The following is a 15,586-nucleotide window of genomic DNA, read 5'->3' as shown; positions in this document are numbered from 1 at the left end:
TTTCCTGTAGGCCCCCTTTAAGTACTGGAAGGCCACTATAAGGTCTCCCCAGAGACTGCTGTAGGCTGAGCAACCCCCAGCCTGTCCTCACAGGGGAGGTGCTCCATCCCCTGATCATCTTTGTGGCCTCCTCTGTACACGCTTGAGCAGGGGATACACTGCAGTTGCAGTCTTCAACTGCATAGGAATATTGTTGCCTTTGATATAAGCAAGGGGGGGGAATCCTAAAACTCCGTATGAAACATACCAACTATTGCTTGTATTTGGTGTTAGTGTAGGCCAAAAACCACCTAAACTGATACTTTCCTATTGCAAAGTTGTTCAGATGACTGTATTAAATTGGAGAGATAGCTTGTATTCATAGCCCTTCTAGAAACAAATGTGTGCAGGCGTATTCAAAACCCAACAGGACATGGTCTTGGGCAACCTGCACTGACTGACCCTGCTTTGAGTTTTTTCCAGTTGTCACCATGAGAAAATAAGGACATTCTAATTACCATGATGATCTCCAGAGCTCCCTTCCGAATTAACATGTTCTGTGTATGAGGCAATTGCCCTTAACCACAGGGGAGCCACACTTCATGGGTCTTCCCACAGGCTTCTCTGAAACTCCCGAGACCTTTTTTGCAGTCGCCAAGAAGGTGCTGTTTGTGCTGTGTTCTCTAGAATCATTACTACTGGGATGGAAATAAGAACAATAAGACGTTGGAAAGGATGTGTTTAGTCTGTGGAGGATGTAGGATGGCCCTAAAGGAGTCAAATTCCAGACATTTGATGGAAGCACAAGGAAGTAGGAGAATGAAACAGGGGAAGCCATTACCACCATCATTAAAATAGCGCAGCGATAGAAATGGGGCATCCTGCTGATGAGATATCCAGATTGCACAATAGCAGTACAGAAGGTCATCAGCCATCTCTCTCTTTTTGTTTTTTCTTTTTGGTTTTGGGTTTTTTTTTTAATCTTCCAGAAGTTTGACTAGGGTTTGCTGGGATATGATGAAAGTAAGTTTCCCAAACTGATACTTCTGCCAAAATTCTATTGTACTTTTCCAATCAGCTGTCACCTGTTGGAACATTTTTTGCAATATTTCTATGAACTTTTACTGTATGTTGCTGTAGTGCAAGTAAATTAATCTTTAAAAGAAAAATATTGTTTTAACAAAAAAGAAAGCATTAATGATGGTGTAAATAATTTTGATATGTGATAGGGTGAAACAGGAAAAAAAGTGAGCTACTATATAAACTGAATCTAAATAGCTTTTTATATTTACAGGACTCTTGAGAACCCACTCAATTTATGTGAAATGTCAGTGCTTCTGGTTACTTACCCACTGCAGTAATTTAAATTGTCTTGATGCACTAATATGTCAGTTATTTACTGCTTGGACACAAGTGCTGTAAATGCCCTGCATCTGAACAGAATTATGGTAACAGCACTGCATTTTTCATGCTGATACCATGAATAATTTCAAGTTTTTCACAAAGTATTTCCAGTTTTAATTTTTAAATTATATCAAGTGATTACATTTTATTTTTTCTCTTCCATTGGGAATAGACAATATCAACAGTACCCTGAAGTTTGTACTTGGATGAGTAAGTTTAAGAAAAAGCAAACTATTCATTAAAAAAGCAGTTAAAATAATAGCACTATTGTCTTTTGAACCCCAAACTACAGTTTAGAATTAATACACGCTTGCACATTCAAAAAATAGTATTTGTGTGCACATAAACTGTTGAGATAATGCATAAGCAAAAGTCTGCTGGGAGCAATAGGACAAAGTAGGTGACCCACATGGTCGTTTCTGGCCTCATTATCTGTAATTCTTGCAAGTTGGAGTGTTCGTTACATATCAAAGTGCAATAAATAAACCATACAATTCCTTCATATAGTTTGACATAGTTTGATATGATATGCAGTTCCTGCTTAGGGGATAAATTGCATCAAAGCAAGAAGGTGAAAAAGATAGTCTTCTCTGACACATGCCCTCTTTTCCTGTATTCCAGGGTTGGTGAGGTAGTTTTATTCTAGTGATAAATTCGCACACAAAGGATGAATTCTTCACCTGGCACCTCAGATACATTTGCCAGGAAGTGAATCCAATTTGTAATAATTAACAGTCTTTAATATTCTTGTTCTTAGTCTTTAACTGCTTTTTTTTTTTTTTTTACATTTTGTGAGATGCATGTGAAAAGTAACAGTTTGTCATAGTAGGGAAGATCTTCACATATATGGTAGAATACAAATTGTAAAGGAAGTGGCTGAATGACATTCAATAGGGATAGTTGCTACAGTGGTGATGGTGGCTTTATATTGAGCACATGAGCTTAAGTCTTACACAGTGAGTAAGAATCAATTTCTGATGCTGTTAAGGTTTTGACCTTTTCTTCTTTCATTTTGATAGTGGGATGATTAATTTGCACAAATTTTCGTTCTGAATCCAAATTAATCTCTGCTTACAATTAAGATGCAATTTGCTCAAGTTGTGCATGCAGTTAGATTTTTAACTGTGTCATTTCATTGTTGTTCTTATCCTACTTTATTTTTCTTCTTATTTTTGTTACACTTATCTTCTCTAGTTGTAAAGTAGATTACAGAGCCCTTAAGCCATGGATCATGACTTCTAACACTGTCTAGTAAAGCAACAGAATTAAACCTCTAGTGCTACAAGGCTATCATAATAGTTTATCTTCATCTGCTGTTAGTACCTTAACCTAGCATGTGCTCCAGCACTATAGTATTTAAAAAACTAGGCTTTGTTAGCAAGAGGAGGTGATAACATAAAGCATAGTGATGCTACAGTAATCATCTCGTCTTTATTTCAGGGTAGGACCAACATTCGTTAATTGAGTTTTGAAGGCTTAGTCTAGCTTATGCTGTTCTCTTTGCTAGATGAGATGACTACCATCTCAAGCGTAATACTAGGAGTTTTTCTTGAGTTCAGGCTCTGCCTAGCTGCTCTTTGTGGAAGGAAGGTCCATGGTTTTGTGCAGATTCAGGAAATGCCATTCATCCAAAAAGTCTGAACTGCATAATGTTCTCTGTAGGCTGGCAGGAGTCATTCTAAACCTCTGATCTCAGAAACATGTAGTATGGATACAGCTTCTTCCAGGTAATTTTAATTGGCCTTTGTAATATTTTATTGTTCCAGTTATGCAGCCACTCTGCCACTTGAACCATAATACACTTTGCTTTGTATCTGATTAAGTTCTTAAAACAGAGAATACATGCCCTTAGCGCTGCTAACAGGCTGATAGATAGGGGTTGGAAAAACCAGATTACAGATGTAACAAATACAAAAAGCAGTCATGGTGTGAGTTATCTGGCTGCATGAAGAAGGATTCATCTACGCAGTATAGATGTATAAAAGCTGAATGTCAGGTCAGAGCAAGTGATTGTAGCATTTCTTTAAAGTTAATGGAAGGAAACAGGTAAGTCTGAGGCCTGTATTAGACACCTATCTCAACCTGGAATAAATTTCTCTTGTGCTGTGTCTGTTTCTCTCCCTTGAGTGTGAAGGGAGCCTGGGGTCATTAGTCAGGATGAGGTTTGTAGACAGAGATAATATCTTTTATTAGACCAGCTGCTGTAAGTTGGAAAAATTAGACAAGCTTTTGGGCATATGAGCTCTTCTTCAGATCTGAAATAGGAGCAGCAGATTTCAAAGTTAATTATAAACCCTTCTCTACGTATGTCCTTACACCATCATAGTTACAGCAAAGCACCATAGAGATCACTAACTCAGATTTAGGCATCTAATTTTTAGACATCTAAGTGAAGCCAGAGGAACCAAGCATGAGGTGCTTATTTGGGAGTTTGAGGACTTGCATGTCACATGACATATTTTTCCTCTAGATGCTCCTTCCAGTCCTGATGTCAGAACCAGCCCAGAGGGCTGGCAGCCTCTCCTGCTGGGGCGATGGTCATCTGCAGTTGTGCTCTCTGCTTGGCTTCTTGCAGTTTGTGTGTTACATGTGAAATCTTAAGTCACATCCCATGCACCTTTTGCAGCCAAGGGCTGCTGTTAACAGGCCTGTTAGACTTTTCTGCTGTTTTGGAAGAAATAACTTTATGCTATATGTCATTGCAGGGCAAGTCTTGTGGTAAGCTTGGAAGTTTGAACCTATTCTCAGCTTTTCCTATCTGCAGTTTGGGATAGTTATTAAAAGAGAGCTGATCTGGGAGCAAGTCTCTTTCCTTGTATAATACCTAAGGAAAAGCTGTTCCCCTGCTCTCCCTGCCATCCCTACAGACTCTTGCTACAGCCCCAGTGAGGACTGAGCTGCTCACATGCTCTGTAGCAAGCACCACAAAATCTGGTTTTACCCAGGTGACTGTGGTTATTTTGGAAGTCCTGGCACTGCTGATGACTTGGTGCCATGGTCTTGTTAACAAGTTTTGAAAACTGACTTATCTTAATTTTTCAGTCTGTTTCAGTTTCCTAAAAGATTGTGTCATCCTTTGATGTTTTCTCCCTGCATCAGCATCCCACCCATTTTACCCCAGGCTGCCTTACTCACAGAGAAACCTTCTGATTTTGAGTGGCTCTGATGCGACTGCTCTTCTGAAATGGAGATTTGCCAGCAATGGCCTCGGCCCAGCACTGTATATTTCTTGTTTCCTCAGAGGAATGATTGCTCTAAATAAAGAAGGACAGATCCAAAGCTTGTTTTGTAAAACATATCAAAAGCTTCTATTATTGCAAATTGCCTTTTCCACTAGGCATACTTGAATTTTAATTCAGGTGGTTCGATTCACTAATTCATATGATTGAAATTACTTTTATCAATTATCTTTTGATGGAGCAGTACACTAGTTCAGTAAAAGCTTTCCAGCTGAAGTGTATTCTTAATTCATTTAAATAGCATGCTCATTTATTATTCAGATACTGGTTTGCCAAGAGCTATCATAGGAATCTGACCGCTTGGTTTGTTATGTTTTTCAAAAAGCCTTAAATTTTTTTTGCTATCCTTGATTTATCTTCAATATCACCAATGTTTCAAAAGGAGGCCTTAAAGAACTAATTACTGGCTTGAATTTTTGCCTTTTACATTACTGATTTCATTAGCAGTAAGTACTTTATAAATGCATAGAAGAGCTTTAAAGAGCTGAGAATGTAAATAAGGCAGATAAACAAAGGACACCTTGTTGAGATAAGGTACTTGTCCAGTATCATAAAAGTATCTGAGAGAGCGCTGGGTATGAAATACCAGCTATTGAATTTCAATGATCTTCCATTTTTGGCTAACTTGAACAAAAATTTTAACGGAATCTCCCAAGGAAATCAACATACACAATTCTTATCTAACCCCGCTTGCCAGAGCACAGGGACAGGATTCTCAGAGTTCAGCTTGTGTGAAAGCTGGCAGCCAGCTAAAACAGAGAAATAAAAATTCTTGGTCCATGGCAGGAAAGGTTGCAAGGTAGACTCTGATATAAAGGCTACAGCATAAGCTGTGCACAGTGGGTTTGGTTTTTAAAATACCCTGATCCTCAGATTACGACTGCGCTGAAACCCTATCCAGCTTAAAAGGTTTGTTTCACTTGTCATTTTGCAGACTCAGAGTTTGTTTAAATTGTGACATACTTAATGCTGTTATCTTAAATTTTCATGAAAAAAACAAATGGTTTCCTAGTACTCCAGTATGATTTTGAATTTGCTAAGCTTCAGCAAAGATAGCAATGATTGCCATCTAAAATTAAAAACCTGGGAGAACATTTTTTTTTTTGTTTTACTTGTTTATCACTCTGTCTATCTGAAATGGAGCTAAAAAACCATCCTGGTCAAACATCTCAGTGACATTGCTGATAAAAGGGACAGGAGTTGTCTTCCTAGGAAAAGATACCTATTTTAAATAGTTTCTCATTTGTTGTTAAGGCTGTGGTGAAAGATTGATTAAAAAAATAATTTTCATTTCCATATTGCAAAAGTAGACCAATCTTGCAGACATGTAAAATTATGTTTTCTTGCAGATAGTAATAACTTCCCTATTTTTGTTTTGGCACTTGATTGTTGTTCTAACGGTTGATCTTAGTGATTTTGTTTATTCTTTGGCTCTGAAGGTCTCTTGTCAGATCTAAGCCTTTCCTTAGCTGTACAGGTGTAAATGGGTGTTACTGAGTGCAAGTGGGTACTTGTTTAATTCAGCCCTTTCCTAATGTTAATCCTAACATTGATGTCAGGTCTATTCTACATCTTAGTGTAAAAAACTGATAGACGATGGAAACACTTCTATTGTAAGAAATGTATGTGACAAAATACCCAGATTTGCCGAGGGCAAATTAAAGCTGACATAGCTGCTTTTGGCAGTGTTTTCTTAATTACAGTTGTCAGCTAACTTTGTTGGCTAAAAGCACAGAATTTGTGTGCTTCTAAGTAGACTCAGTATTCATTCAACTTAAAAAGCTAAAATTGCTTTTTGTCCATGAAAGGTGTGTCTGTACCTCATTGTTGTTTCATGGATCCGCTATAGATGATGAAAATTAGATTACAGCGTCTGTAAAATATGTGGAGACCCTTGAAAATACTCACTGTCCTTTAAGCCAGAATTATATCACAGTTTTGGCAGGTCTGTAAGAAAAAAAAAACCAAAAAAACTTGTTTTTCTTCTCATTCATTCAAGCTCAAAACAATAAAAATTCCAAGTTTCTTTGACACGTACTATGACAAACAAGTTTTCTAATATGTCATTCATTTACCCATTAGTAAGAATCTATCAAGGTAAAAGAATAAACTATGGAAAAGTGCATCTTTTCCTCCTTAGATCTTTTACTTATTAGATTAAGTAGTTCCTAATAATTATAACCATTGCTTGTATTCCTCAGAGGGAGACTTAGATCTTGATATATTTGTAGTCATGTGTCAGGAATGACAGCACCAAGATTTAATTGATAGAAAGGAAGAGGCTTTTTTTTTCAGTGTCTGAACTAGGTAAGAAGACTGTTGATACCTTTGCAGTACATTTTCTGCAAAGAGGAATTATACCTTCTTTTCATAATTATTGTAGACAAGGCCTTAAAAGACATGGTTCCTCAGAGTTTCGTACGTTTGAAACGGTAGTGTGTGATATTTACAGAGCTTTCTTTGTTGGTGTTTAAAGGGATCTCATTGTTAGGAAGTGAATAAATTGAGAGAATAAGCACCAAGAGCTAAATTGGTTTTCAAGGAATATTATGAGCGCTACAATGAAAGTAGCTAATTTTTCCAAGTGAAGACAGATTTCAGTCTTCACAGATGATTTTAAATGGTGACAGTGCCATCAGAATATAACTGGATTTAATTCTTAGAAAATGTTCAAATAATTATTGAAGGAAACTCATTCTACAGTTTACATTATTATATTATTATAAGATCGTATTTTAATACTCTACACAAACAGCAATATGAAAAATAACACTAGTGTCCCGAATGTCAGGTTTTTTGCAAAAAGATTCCTGCCCTACTGGTACATGTGCTTACTGACATCTGTATGCCATTTTCATTTTACTAGGTTATTAAATCTTTTGATTTTGAAGCCATTTGAGAGAGGCACATTAAAAGGCTCTACATTTATTACTCTACTGTATTTACTACTTAGAAAAGTAGGAATATCTTCATTTATATCTCAGTCTCTCCCTTTCCCTCCTTCCTTTTTTCCTCTCTTATTGTAACAGCTGCCCCTTGTGCAGTCAGTCATAGCAGACACCAACTTGCCCACCTCATTCTGCCCCTCTCCACGTGCTGGAGTGATGTGGCTGCCCTCTTCCTCTTCTGCCACTCAGCAAAGGCATCCTCTCCTCCCACAGTCCCTTCATCCATGCCAGGATTCTCCAGTCAAGGGTAGCATGAGCACCTCTGTGTCATCGTTACTGTCTTTTCATCTCTGAAGGAGGTCAGTCAGCATGTCAACATTTTATACATCCACTGGAGGGTGGCCACAGCTGAATGCTAGAGCGCTGCAGCCATTTCTGTGAGCTCTAGGCAGTTGCAGTTGTGACTGCTAGCTGGTGAAAAGAGAATCCATCATGTCTATAACAGATTTTCCTTCCCCTTCTTAATTTTTATCAAGGTAGAGTAATGCTTACAAAACTGGGTGGCTGAAGTGTTTCAGAGTTACTGTGCTGAATACAACATGAAGAAAGAAGCACAGACTTAACCAAGAGTAGAGCCTCACAAACTTGGCCAACTAGTGTCTCAGCTTTAGCTGCCGGTGCTTACTCCTTGCCTTCCATCAATTATTCATGCCTTTGCTGTTCCAGCTCACAGAGTTCAGTTTGTCTCCCCTCATCATCCTGTTGGATGCTGGCAAAAGGTGCCTGCAGTGGGCAAGATGCTCTTGGGGCCACCAGGAGAATGGAGTGAGTGGAGCTGCTGTTAACCAAATAAGGCTGTATGGCTGGCTTCAATACAGACAACCAGTACAAAGATCACTTAGTGAAAAACATTGCAGGGTGGGTTTCCCTTTTTTCTTTGAGTTACTTTTTTTTGCAGACCTACAGCCTGACTCATTCCCTCCTATGTGGGTCTCTCAGAGCAGAAAGAGCTGCTGTAGTTTAATTCCATGTTGAAATGTGCTGTACAGAGGCGGTGACATTTCAAAGCTAAGATCTGAATCACTTAATTGACTAAATAGCCATTCATCAAAATGCTCTGCAGCCATGAACAGTGTTAAACTATGGTGTTACATTGCACTGCTCAGGACTCCACCTTACTGGATGTAGTGAGTTTTGCTTGATCTCTCAGAATGTTATTAATCTGACTTCTCTTAGATCAAATGAGACAAAGTAGAAGATTTCATACTCCCTCGGAGCTAGAAGGTATCTATCTGTGTAGTTTTATGTATGTGTGTAAATATATGTACATGCACTGCACAAAAATGTATTCATCCACAGTAACAGGTGGTGCTGGCAACACCTGTTGCTGGGGTCACTCAGCACTCCAGTATTAAACCTCTAATTTTAGTTGCTTATAACTTTTGTCAAACTTAAACATTTGGGATGCAATGTTATGTGCCAGGTGTCTGCCTTAGGCTGATTTGGGGGAGGGACATGGGGAGAGGAATTTATGACCAAAACTGTTACTGCCAGTTCAGGGAGCAGAGGCCAGGGCACTGGTTTGCCTGTGCTGAAAAATGAACTATTGCTGCTTCAGATGTTCCAGCAGCTTTCCTCATCCAAAGCCAAAAGTTGACAGTGGAGACCCCCTGCAGCTGGGCACGTCTCTTGCCAACATTATGGAAATTTGCTGTTTTATAGAGAATGCACCTCTGTCTAGCTAAATTATGGGCCTGTGAAAGTGCTTGGTAGAAGTTTGTTGACAGCTGCCCACCAGGCCACCTCCATCATGTCCGTTTCCAAACAGCAGTGCTGCGCTGGTGACCCTTCAGAGGCAAGATGCCCATGAAGCGGCAGAGCAAGCCTTGGAGTCTGAGCATGGAGCAAAGAAGGCTGCTGCTAGCAGGGGCACCAGTCCTCAGAGCAAATGCAAGCAGCTTGGCTTGTGCTTACATAGTGTGAATAAATAGGGGGAAATGGCCAGCTGGAATCCAGGGGAACTGGTGATGAAGAAAGGGAGCAATGGTCTGAGACTGGTAAGAGTGAGGGACACGGGGTTTTAAGAACTATATGAGGAGAAATGATGAGACAAGCCGGTGTGATAGGGCAGAGACTGACAAGGGATGGAGCAGAGCTTCTGCCAGTCCATGACTGCAGGATTTCTGTGGTCCATGCATAATCAGCTGAAATGTTCCACTGCTAATAGATCACAGCTCCTCAAATGAGTGATTTACACAGGAATACAACCTATTTTACTCCTGCCAGTGGCTCCCCTATTTGAGTGAATAGACTTGAACCTACTAATAAACACTTGAAAGTTTGTATGGTTTCATCTGATGCTGTTTCAGGAGGCAGAGTTGTTAGTTTCACTTCTTAATAGAAACATTAACATTTTCATATTTTTTTTTTAGTATTTCTTAGCTTTTGTATATTCAACCTGCCCTTGAAGGATTATTATGTGTACATGCAAATCCCTTCATTTCTTACCATATAATCTTGCTTTGGAGTCTGTGCTATATTTGCAGCTCACAGTATGCAAAGTCACAGGAGTAAGTTATTCAGATAGCTTTCATCCAGGTTGAACAGACTGCTCATATTATTTTTAAAAGTTGTCCTTTCTTGATCATTGTGGGAATTAGAAACAAACTGCCTATTGCAAAATACTCTGTTTCATATTACTTAGCAGTTTCCCATAAAAATCTGAAGAAATGCCACAGAACCTGATCAAAGTTTAAATTCAGTTTGTTATTGAATGATGATGGTTTTTTTATTATAGGTAAAGCCTCAGCCAAGAAACTGACAAAAAAGGTAAGCAAAATGATAATTTCCTTCTTCAAAAGAACTTTCATTCTTCCTGTTACCCAACTGAATAGACTTCTCTTTCAAAACTGGCTTTATGTTTTCTTGTTTGTATCTTTAAAGGAGGTAGATGCTGCACTGCTATGTGTTGCCAAAGCTAAACCAGGACCAACCTTTTTTAGAGAGCTTGGTGATAAAGGTAACAAGCACTTTTGATGCTGAAAAATAGATCTTTTTTATCTCATTATATGGTACGAATTGAATGTATTTTTAAGAAGGTTTCATGGATTTGACTTCATGCCCATCTAGCCTGTAGCTGGCTCCTTGGCAAATCTCTTGGTTATGCAAGAGAGAGTAAAAGGGCAGGGCTGGGAATTGAAAGCCTTCTGAGGTGCAGAAGGAGGCATGAAGCAAATCAGAAAAACTGCTTGGAGAAGAGAAAGGTGCTAAAGGGATGACAAGCACAAAATGGACTTTTAAAACTTGTTAATAAGCTGCTGTTTCACTATATAACTTAAATGCATGGAAACGAAAACTAAAAATAAAATTTGTATCTAGTTATGATTCCAAGAGCAGTTGAACTTATTTCTCCATCTTCAGGAGCTTGGTGGCCCCTCACAGCACTGATGTGCTTCAGTTTCTTTTCACCCAGCATTTCCACCTTATATCAAACTACATAAAGAGAAAACTCTGAGAGTAGGTTATTGTTTGTGTAACAACAGAAAATTAAAGAATACCAAATAAACATGTCATTAGCATAAATTAATTGAAGGGAGAAAACAAAACAAGAGGATCAAGGAAACCAAATAGATGAGTGAGTAACTATTCCACTGTAATAAAGACTGAAATTCCCAAACTAATGAGAAAGACTGACTGCATCTATTCTCAAACTTTCTGTATCGTAGAGTTCAGCCTGAATCCCTTATCCCGTGGATGTTTCTGGAAAATAAAGCTGCCTTTCCACTGCAGCAGTTCCTTGGCAGGCGTGAGCCACAGTCTCCATACACAGCAGATCCCTGGGCATGGCTGGCAGTTTATGCCAAGAGAGCAGCCCTCAATCTCAGCCTGCAGCGTTTTGCCTGCCTTCAGCCTCATGGCCTCCTCTGTGTGCAGTTCATTTCTTGCATCTGTTTGCAGATGTGGAGGGGTCTTCAGCTGGGTGCCTTGCTTGTCAGTCCACTCCTGCAAGCCCCAGCATACCCCAGCAGCCCTGAAACATCTCTGAACAAACGTAACCGTTTTTTCCTATCCTAGGGAAGGCTGCATTTTGTACTGAATAGTCATTCCCTGCCTTTTCCAAATACTAATCATCATGTGCTTTCCCAGGACTGGGTTTAAGGGATTCCCAGTCTTTAATTCTTGGGTAATCTTTCATTACCCCTGATTCTTTTAGAGCCTTTCTTTTTCTAGTGGTTGCCACTGCAGATCCCCAAAACACTCGGGGAAACCAGGGACACGCCAACAGGAAGTGAAAACACAGCAGATGAGTGCAGCTTCCTTTCATCACGCCTCTCCCAGCTGACTGCTGCCTCTCCCAGCTGACTGCTCGGCATGTGAGCTCGGTGGTACGCTCAGCCTCACGTCTTCTGCACTCTGGACACAGGATTGATCTCCTCTTGCTTAGGACTCTGTGTCCATATGCTCTGTCCTTCAAAGGTCAGATAGAAGTTTGAGATGGTGCAGGAACGTTCAGTACAGTCTTCCATATGTCTCCACAGCACATGGAGCTTTTACAGGTTTTGTTTGTGATGCCTATTCAGTGACTTCGATGCTTTTGCCTTGTGATGTGTTATTATTACATTTAAAAAATGTAAATATTTATGTATTAAATACTGCTTTTACCAGAATAATGCTACTTATTTTAACTACCTTCAAATGGTTATTTGAGTATCAAGTAGAGGGAAAACTGTCATCAGTCGAGTTTGTAAAAAGTAACGCTAGGGAATTCTGCCTTCTAGTGGCCAGTTTGAAAATTCATGTCATATTTTGGGTGTATACTTACGATTTATTCAGCAATAAGAATATTGTACTGTCAGCATTTGAGGGTAGAGGTTTCCAGGGAGGGATAGGGAAGGTTCATGTAGTGTTAGCAAATGACAGGTTTTGACACTGCTAACTGCAGATACTTGGCTGAAAGTCTGCCAAGTCATTTAACAGTATGTGAAGCTTTTATCTTTTAAATTTTGCTTGGACATGAATATAATCTTCTACAGCTTTTGGGGTGATTTTTAAAAATTTGTTGCATTGCATCTTTTAATTTTAGTAACTTTGTAGTGATTACTGTAGAATAAAAAGAAGATTACCAAAATATTTAATTTACTTTATGGATAAGGTAAATTGGCCATTCACTACAGGTAGTAAAAGGACAATAAAGTTAAAAGAATAATTTTTATGGTAATGAGTCCACAAGTTTAAAAAATCTTATCTCTGATTATTTTAGTGTAATGTCTGCCAGAAAATGTCAGACAGGCTGTGGATTTGTTTTAAGGCACTGAGGCAGGTTTTTTATATATTTTTATTATATTTACATTTTTACCTACTTCACTATAGTGGCTTTTCTATCAGCGTATGTTAAGATGGTGAAAACAGAGTCTAATTCTCGGCCCTGCCCTTTCTTGCAAGGCTTTTCTCTCCAGCCCTCTGCAAATTGGAATGGGTAGAGCCATCATGCTTCTCTCCTGAGCATTCAGTAAGGAGGGTGTTGTGTTTAAATGGGTCGTTTCTTTACATTCTACCATCTCCATATAAATTTTGCAAATTCTTTCTACAAAATATAAGGTACAATGTTCCCTGTCTACCCATATAGCTAAGACTCCAGGTGCTCAGCATTTTCTTATCTTAATTATTACAACTTCTTTTTCTCTGACTTTAACAAACATAATCCACATGTTAATCTCCTTTCAAATGCTTTGATAAACATGTTTTTCTTACATGACTCCTTTGAGTGTATCATCTCTTCTTTAGTATCCCAACACTGGGCTCTCCTTGTTCTATGTAGCATAAGCTGCTTCCAGGTCTTCCCTAGACTGTCCCTGTGCAGCACATCTCAAGACAGACAAGAGGCAGACTCCCACTTCTCTTTGGCTAGTGATGTTGGCCTTCATTGCTTGCTGGTTAAATTTTCAGGCAGGGATCTTTACGCTGTTATCGTTGCAATCCATGACCGGGATTTATTTTCTATAGAGACTTCAAAAGTTACCTTCTTGTCTTCCTTTAAACATTTTTTTGCTGTATCACACAAAACAAAATTAGGGAGCAGGAATCTTCATCACTGTCCACCACACTATTTGCTTGATTTCTTTTCCTCTCCTCTTTGTTTCTCTCCATTTTTTAATCTTGTCTTAGGCACATAAGCTAAAATATGGGGAAAGGGTTCTTTCTCTGCTTGTTTGGTTTTGAATTTGTAGAAATCCTGGACACTTTGTCTAGGAACACAATTCCAAGTTTTACAGCAATGCAAATAATAATTTACATTCTTGCAATGGCATTAACCCTAAAAATTGCAAGCAAAACTAAATCTTTGAGATTAAAGTACTTTTTATTTCCTCAGCATATGACTGTAGTCCTGTGCTGATTTATACATGATGCATGCTGGATAATAGGGTGAATAGCCCTATTTTGATGGAGAGGAAAGCTGAGATACGGAACCAGAGTGAACTGGCAACAGGATCAGCATTAGACCTGTCTTTGACTAAGATTTATTCTCAGATTTTCAGACTTGCATCGAGCAGTTCAATATTTCTAAACTCTGGTACTTAAAACTTAAAGTGTTAAGTCACTATCTGAGGTCAAATACAAATGCTATTCGCTCTGCATAGTAATTTATCAGAAGTTAATTGTTTATCACTGAAGCTTAAGTGGATTCCTTATCTATCAATTAACTAAATAAATTATTAAAAATAGTTTCTCTTTGCACAGATAGGCATGTTTGAATTTCATTATTTTAAGCAGCTCCAGCATTATACAATGTTTAATTCACATGTTAAAAGTAGCTCGGTTATTTTGAAAAGTGATTTATAAAAAAGCCCTTTACATTTTTTTTTCCCCAAACAGTATTGCAGGGCAGATGGTTCAGATTCTGTTGTTTAACCACCCTCGTTATGTGCTCTCTATCTTTAGCTTGTACGCTCTATTTTGACGCTATCACATCTTTGTGTTTGTTCAGGCTTTTCACTTAAGGCGGTATTTCAAAGGAAAACACTGGAATTTTCTTTCAAAAGGGGGGAAAATACTTTCACCTTGTAGAAAGGACATGTTCCTATTTAAATAAAAAAAAGAAGCCTCCTCTTGGCATGCGGCCCAGCAGTACTATCAGCACAATCTAAGCTTGGCAGCTTTGCGTGTTGCCATGTTCCCCTTGAGAATTAGAGGGAAGCTATTCTCCGCCTTCACGAGCCTGCCAAAGGATGGAGGACTTTGATCCTTCAGGGAAATGTTAGAGTAGTTCTCCTCCCAGGTACTAAATGTGACAAAGCGCATTTAATTTATTTGCCTTTTATATAAACATTGAATGTTTTCAGTGAGAATCTAAAGATTTAGTGTAGGCCTTTTATTAATACCAAATAAACCTTACTTTCTTGATTAGACATGAACATTGATGAGTCTCTGGATAGGGAATTTTGCCTTCAGAGCACTAAAAACAGAAGTAAAAACTTTATTAAATAATAACGTGGCTTACTTTCATAACCTATTTAATATGATGTTAAACTATATTTTTTATAAAATTTGATCTTTCAAGTCTTGCTATAAGTTTGAGGGGGTTGTTGCAAGTCATTTTTTAACTCTTTATTTCAGGCTTGATATCTTATGCAGAGTACCTATTTTTGCTGACAATCCTTACAAGTAAGTATTATATATTTAAAATACATATGCCTAAATACTTAGCTACTAACAGCTTTCCAATAACTTTTTCTGATATTTTTTAACTTCTAAATTTCTACATTATAGTAAAATGTAAAGAACTATTGTATATAGAGTGATAAGGCATTGATATAAATGGATATAACTTTAGTTGATTGCAGCTAGTTTCATCATTGGTACATAACAGTACTTCAAAAACCATGATAATCCCTGCACCATGGGATCAGAAGAGTCTTTCAAGAGACTTTGAGGGAGGGGACACATTGGTTATAGGACCACGTAATAAGAGGAAGGAGAACAGTGGGGGAAGATAATTTGTCTTCTAGATAATAGTTTTAGTCATTATGGACAATGAGACATTAACTTTCTAGCTCATGCAGTGATGTAATAAGATGT

The 15,586-nt window shown here is 38.4% G+C and overlaps 1 protein-coding gene across 1 annotated transcript in view; it reads left to right on the top strand.

The window, feature by feature from the left end:
• Positions 1–15,586, top strand: part of MICU2 (mitochondrial calcium uptake 2) — a 63,100-nt gene that overhangs the window by 12,853 nt on the left and 34,661 nt on the right. Inside the window, exons 2-4 of the mRNA XM_026845534.1 lie at positions 10,308–10,339; positions 10,454–10,529; positions 15,125–15,172. Of these exons, the coding sequence (XP_026701335.1) occupies positions 10,308–10,339; positions 10,454–10,529; positions 15,125–15,172 (156 nt within the window). The remainder of the gene's footprint in view (positions 1–10,307; positions 10,340–10,453; positions 10,530–15,124; positions 15,173–15,586) is intronic.

Source organism: Athene cunicularia (genome assembly GCF_003259725.1).
Source record: "Athene cunicularia isolate RWA chromosome 1 unlocalized genomic scaffold, athCun1 chr1_part1, whole genome shotgun sequence".
Lineage (NCBI taxonomy): Eukaryota > Metazoa > Chordata > Aves > Strigiformes > Strigidae > Athene > Athene cunicularia.
The sequence above is the reverse complement of the archived record's forward strand: the minus strand, read 5'-3'. Positions and strand labels throughout refer to the sequence as shown.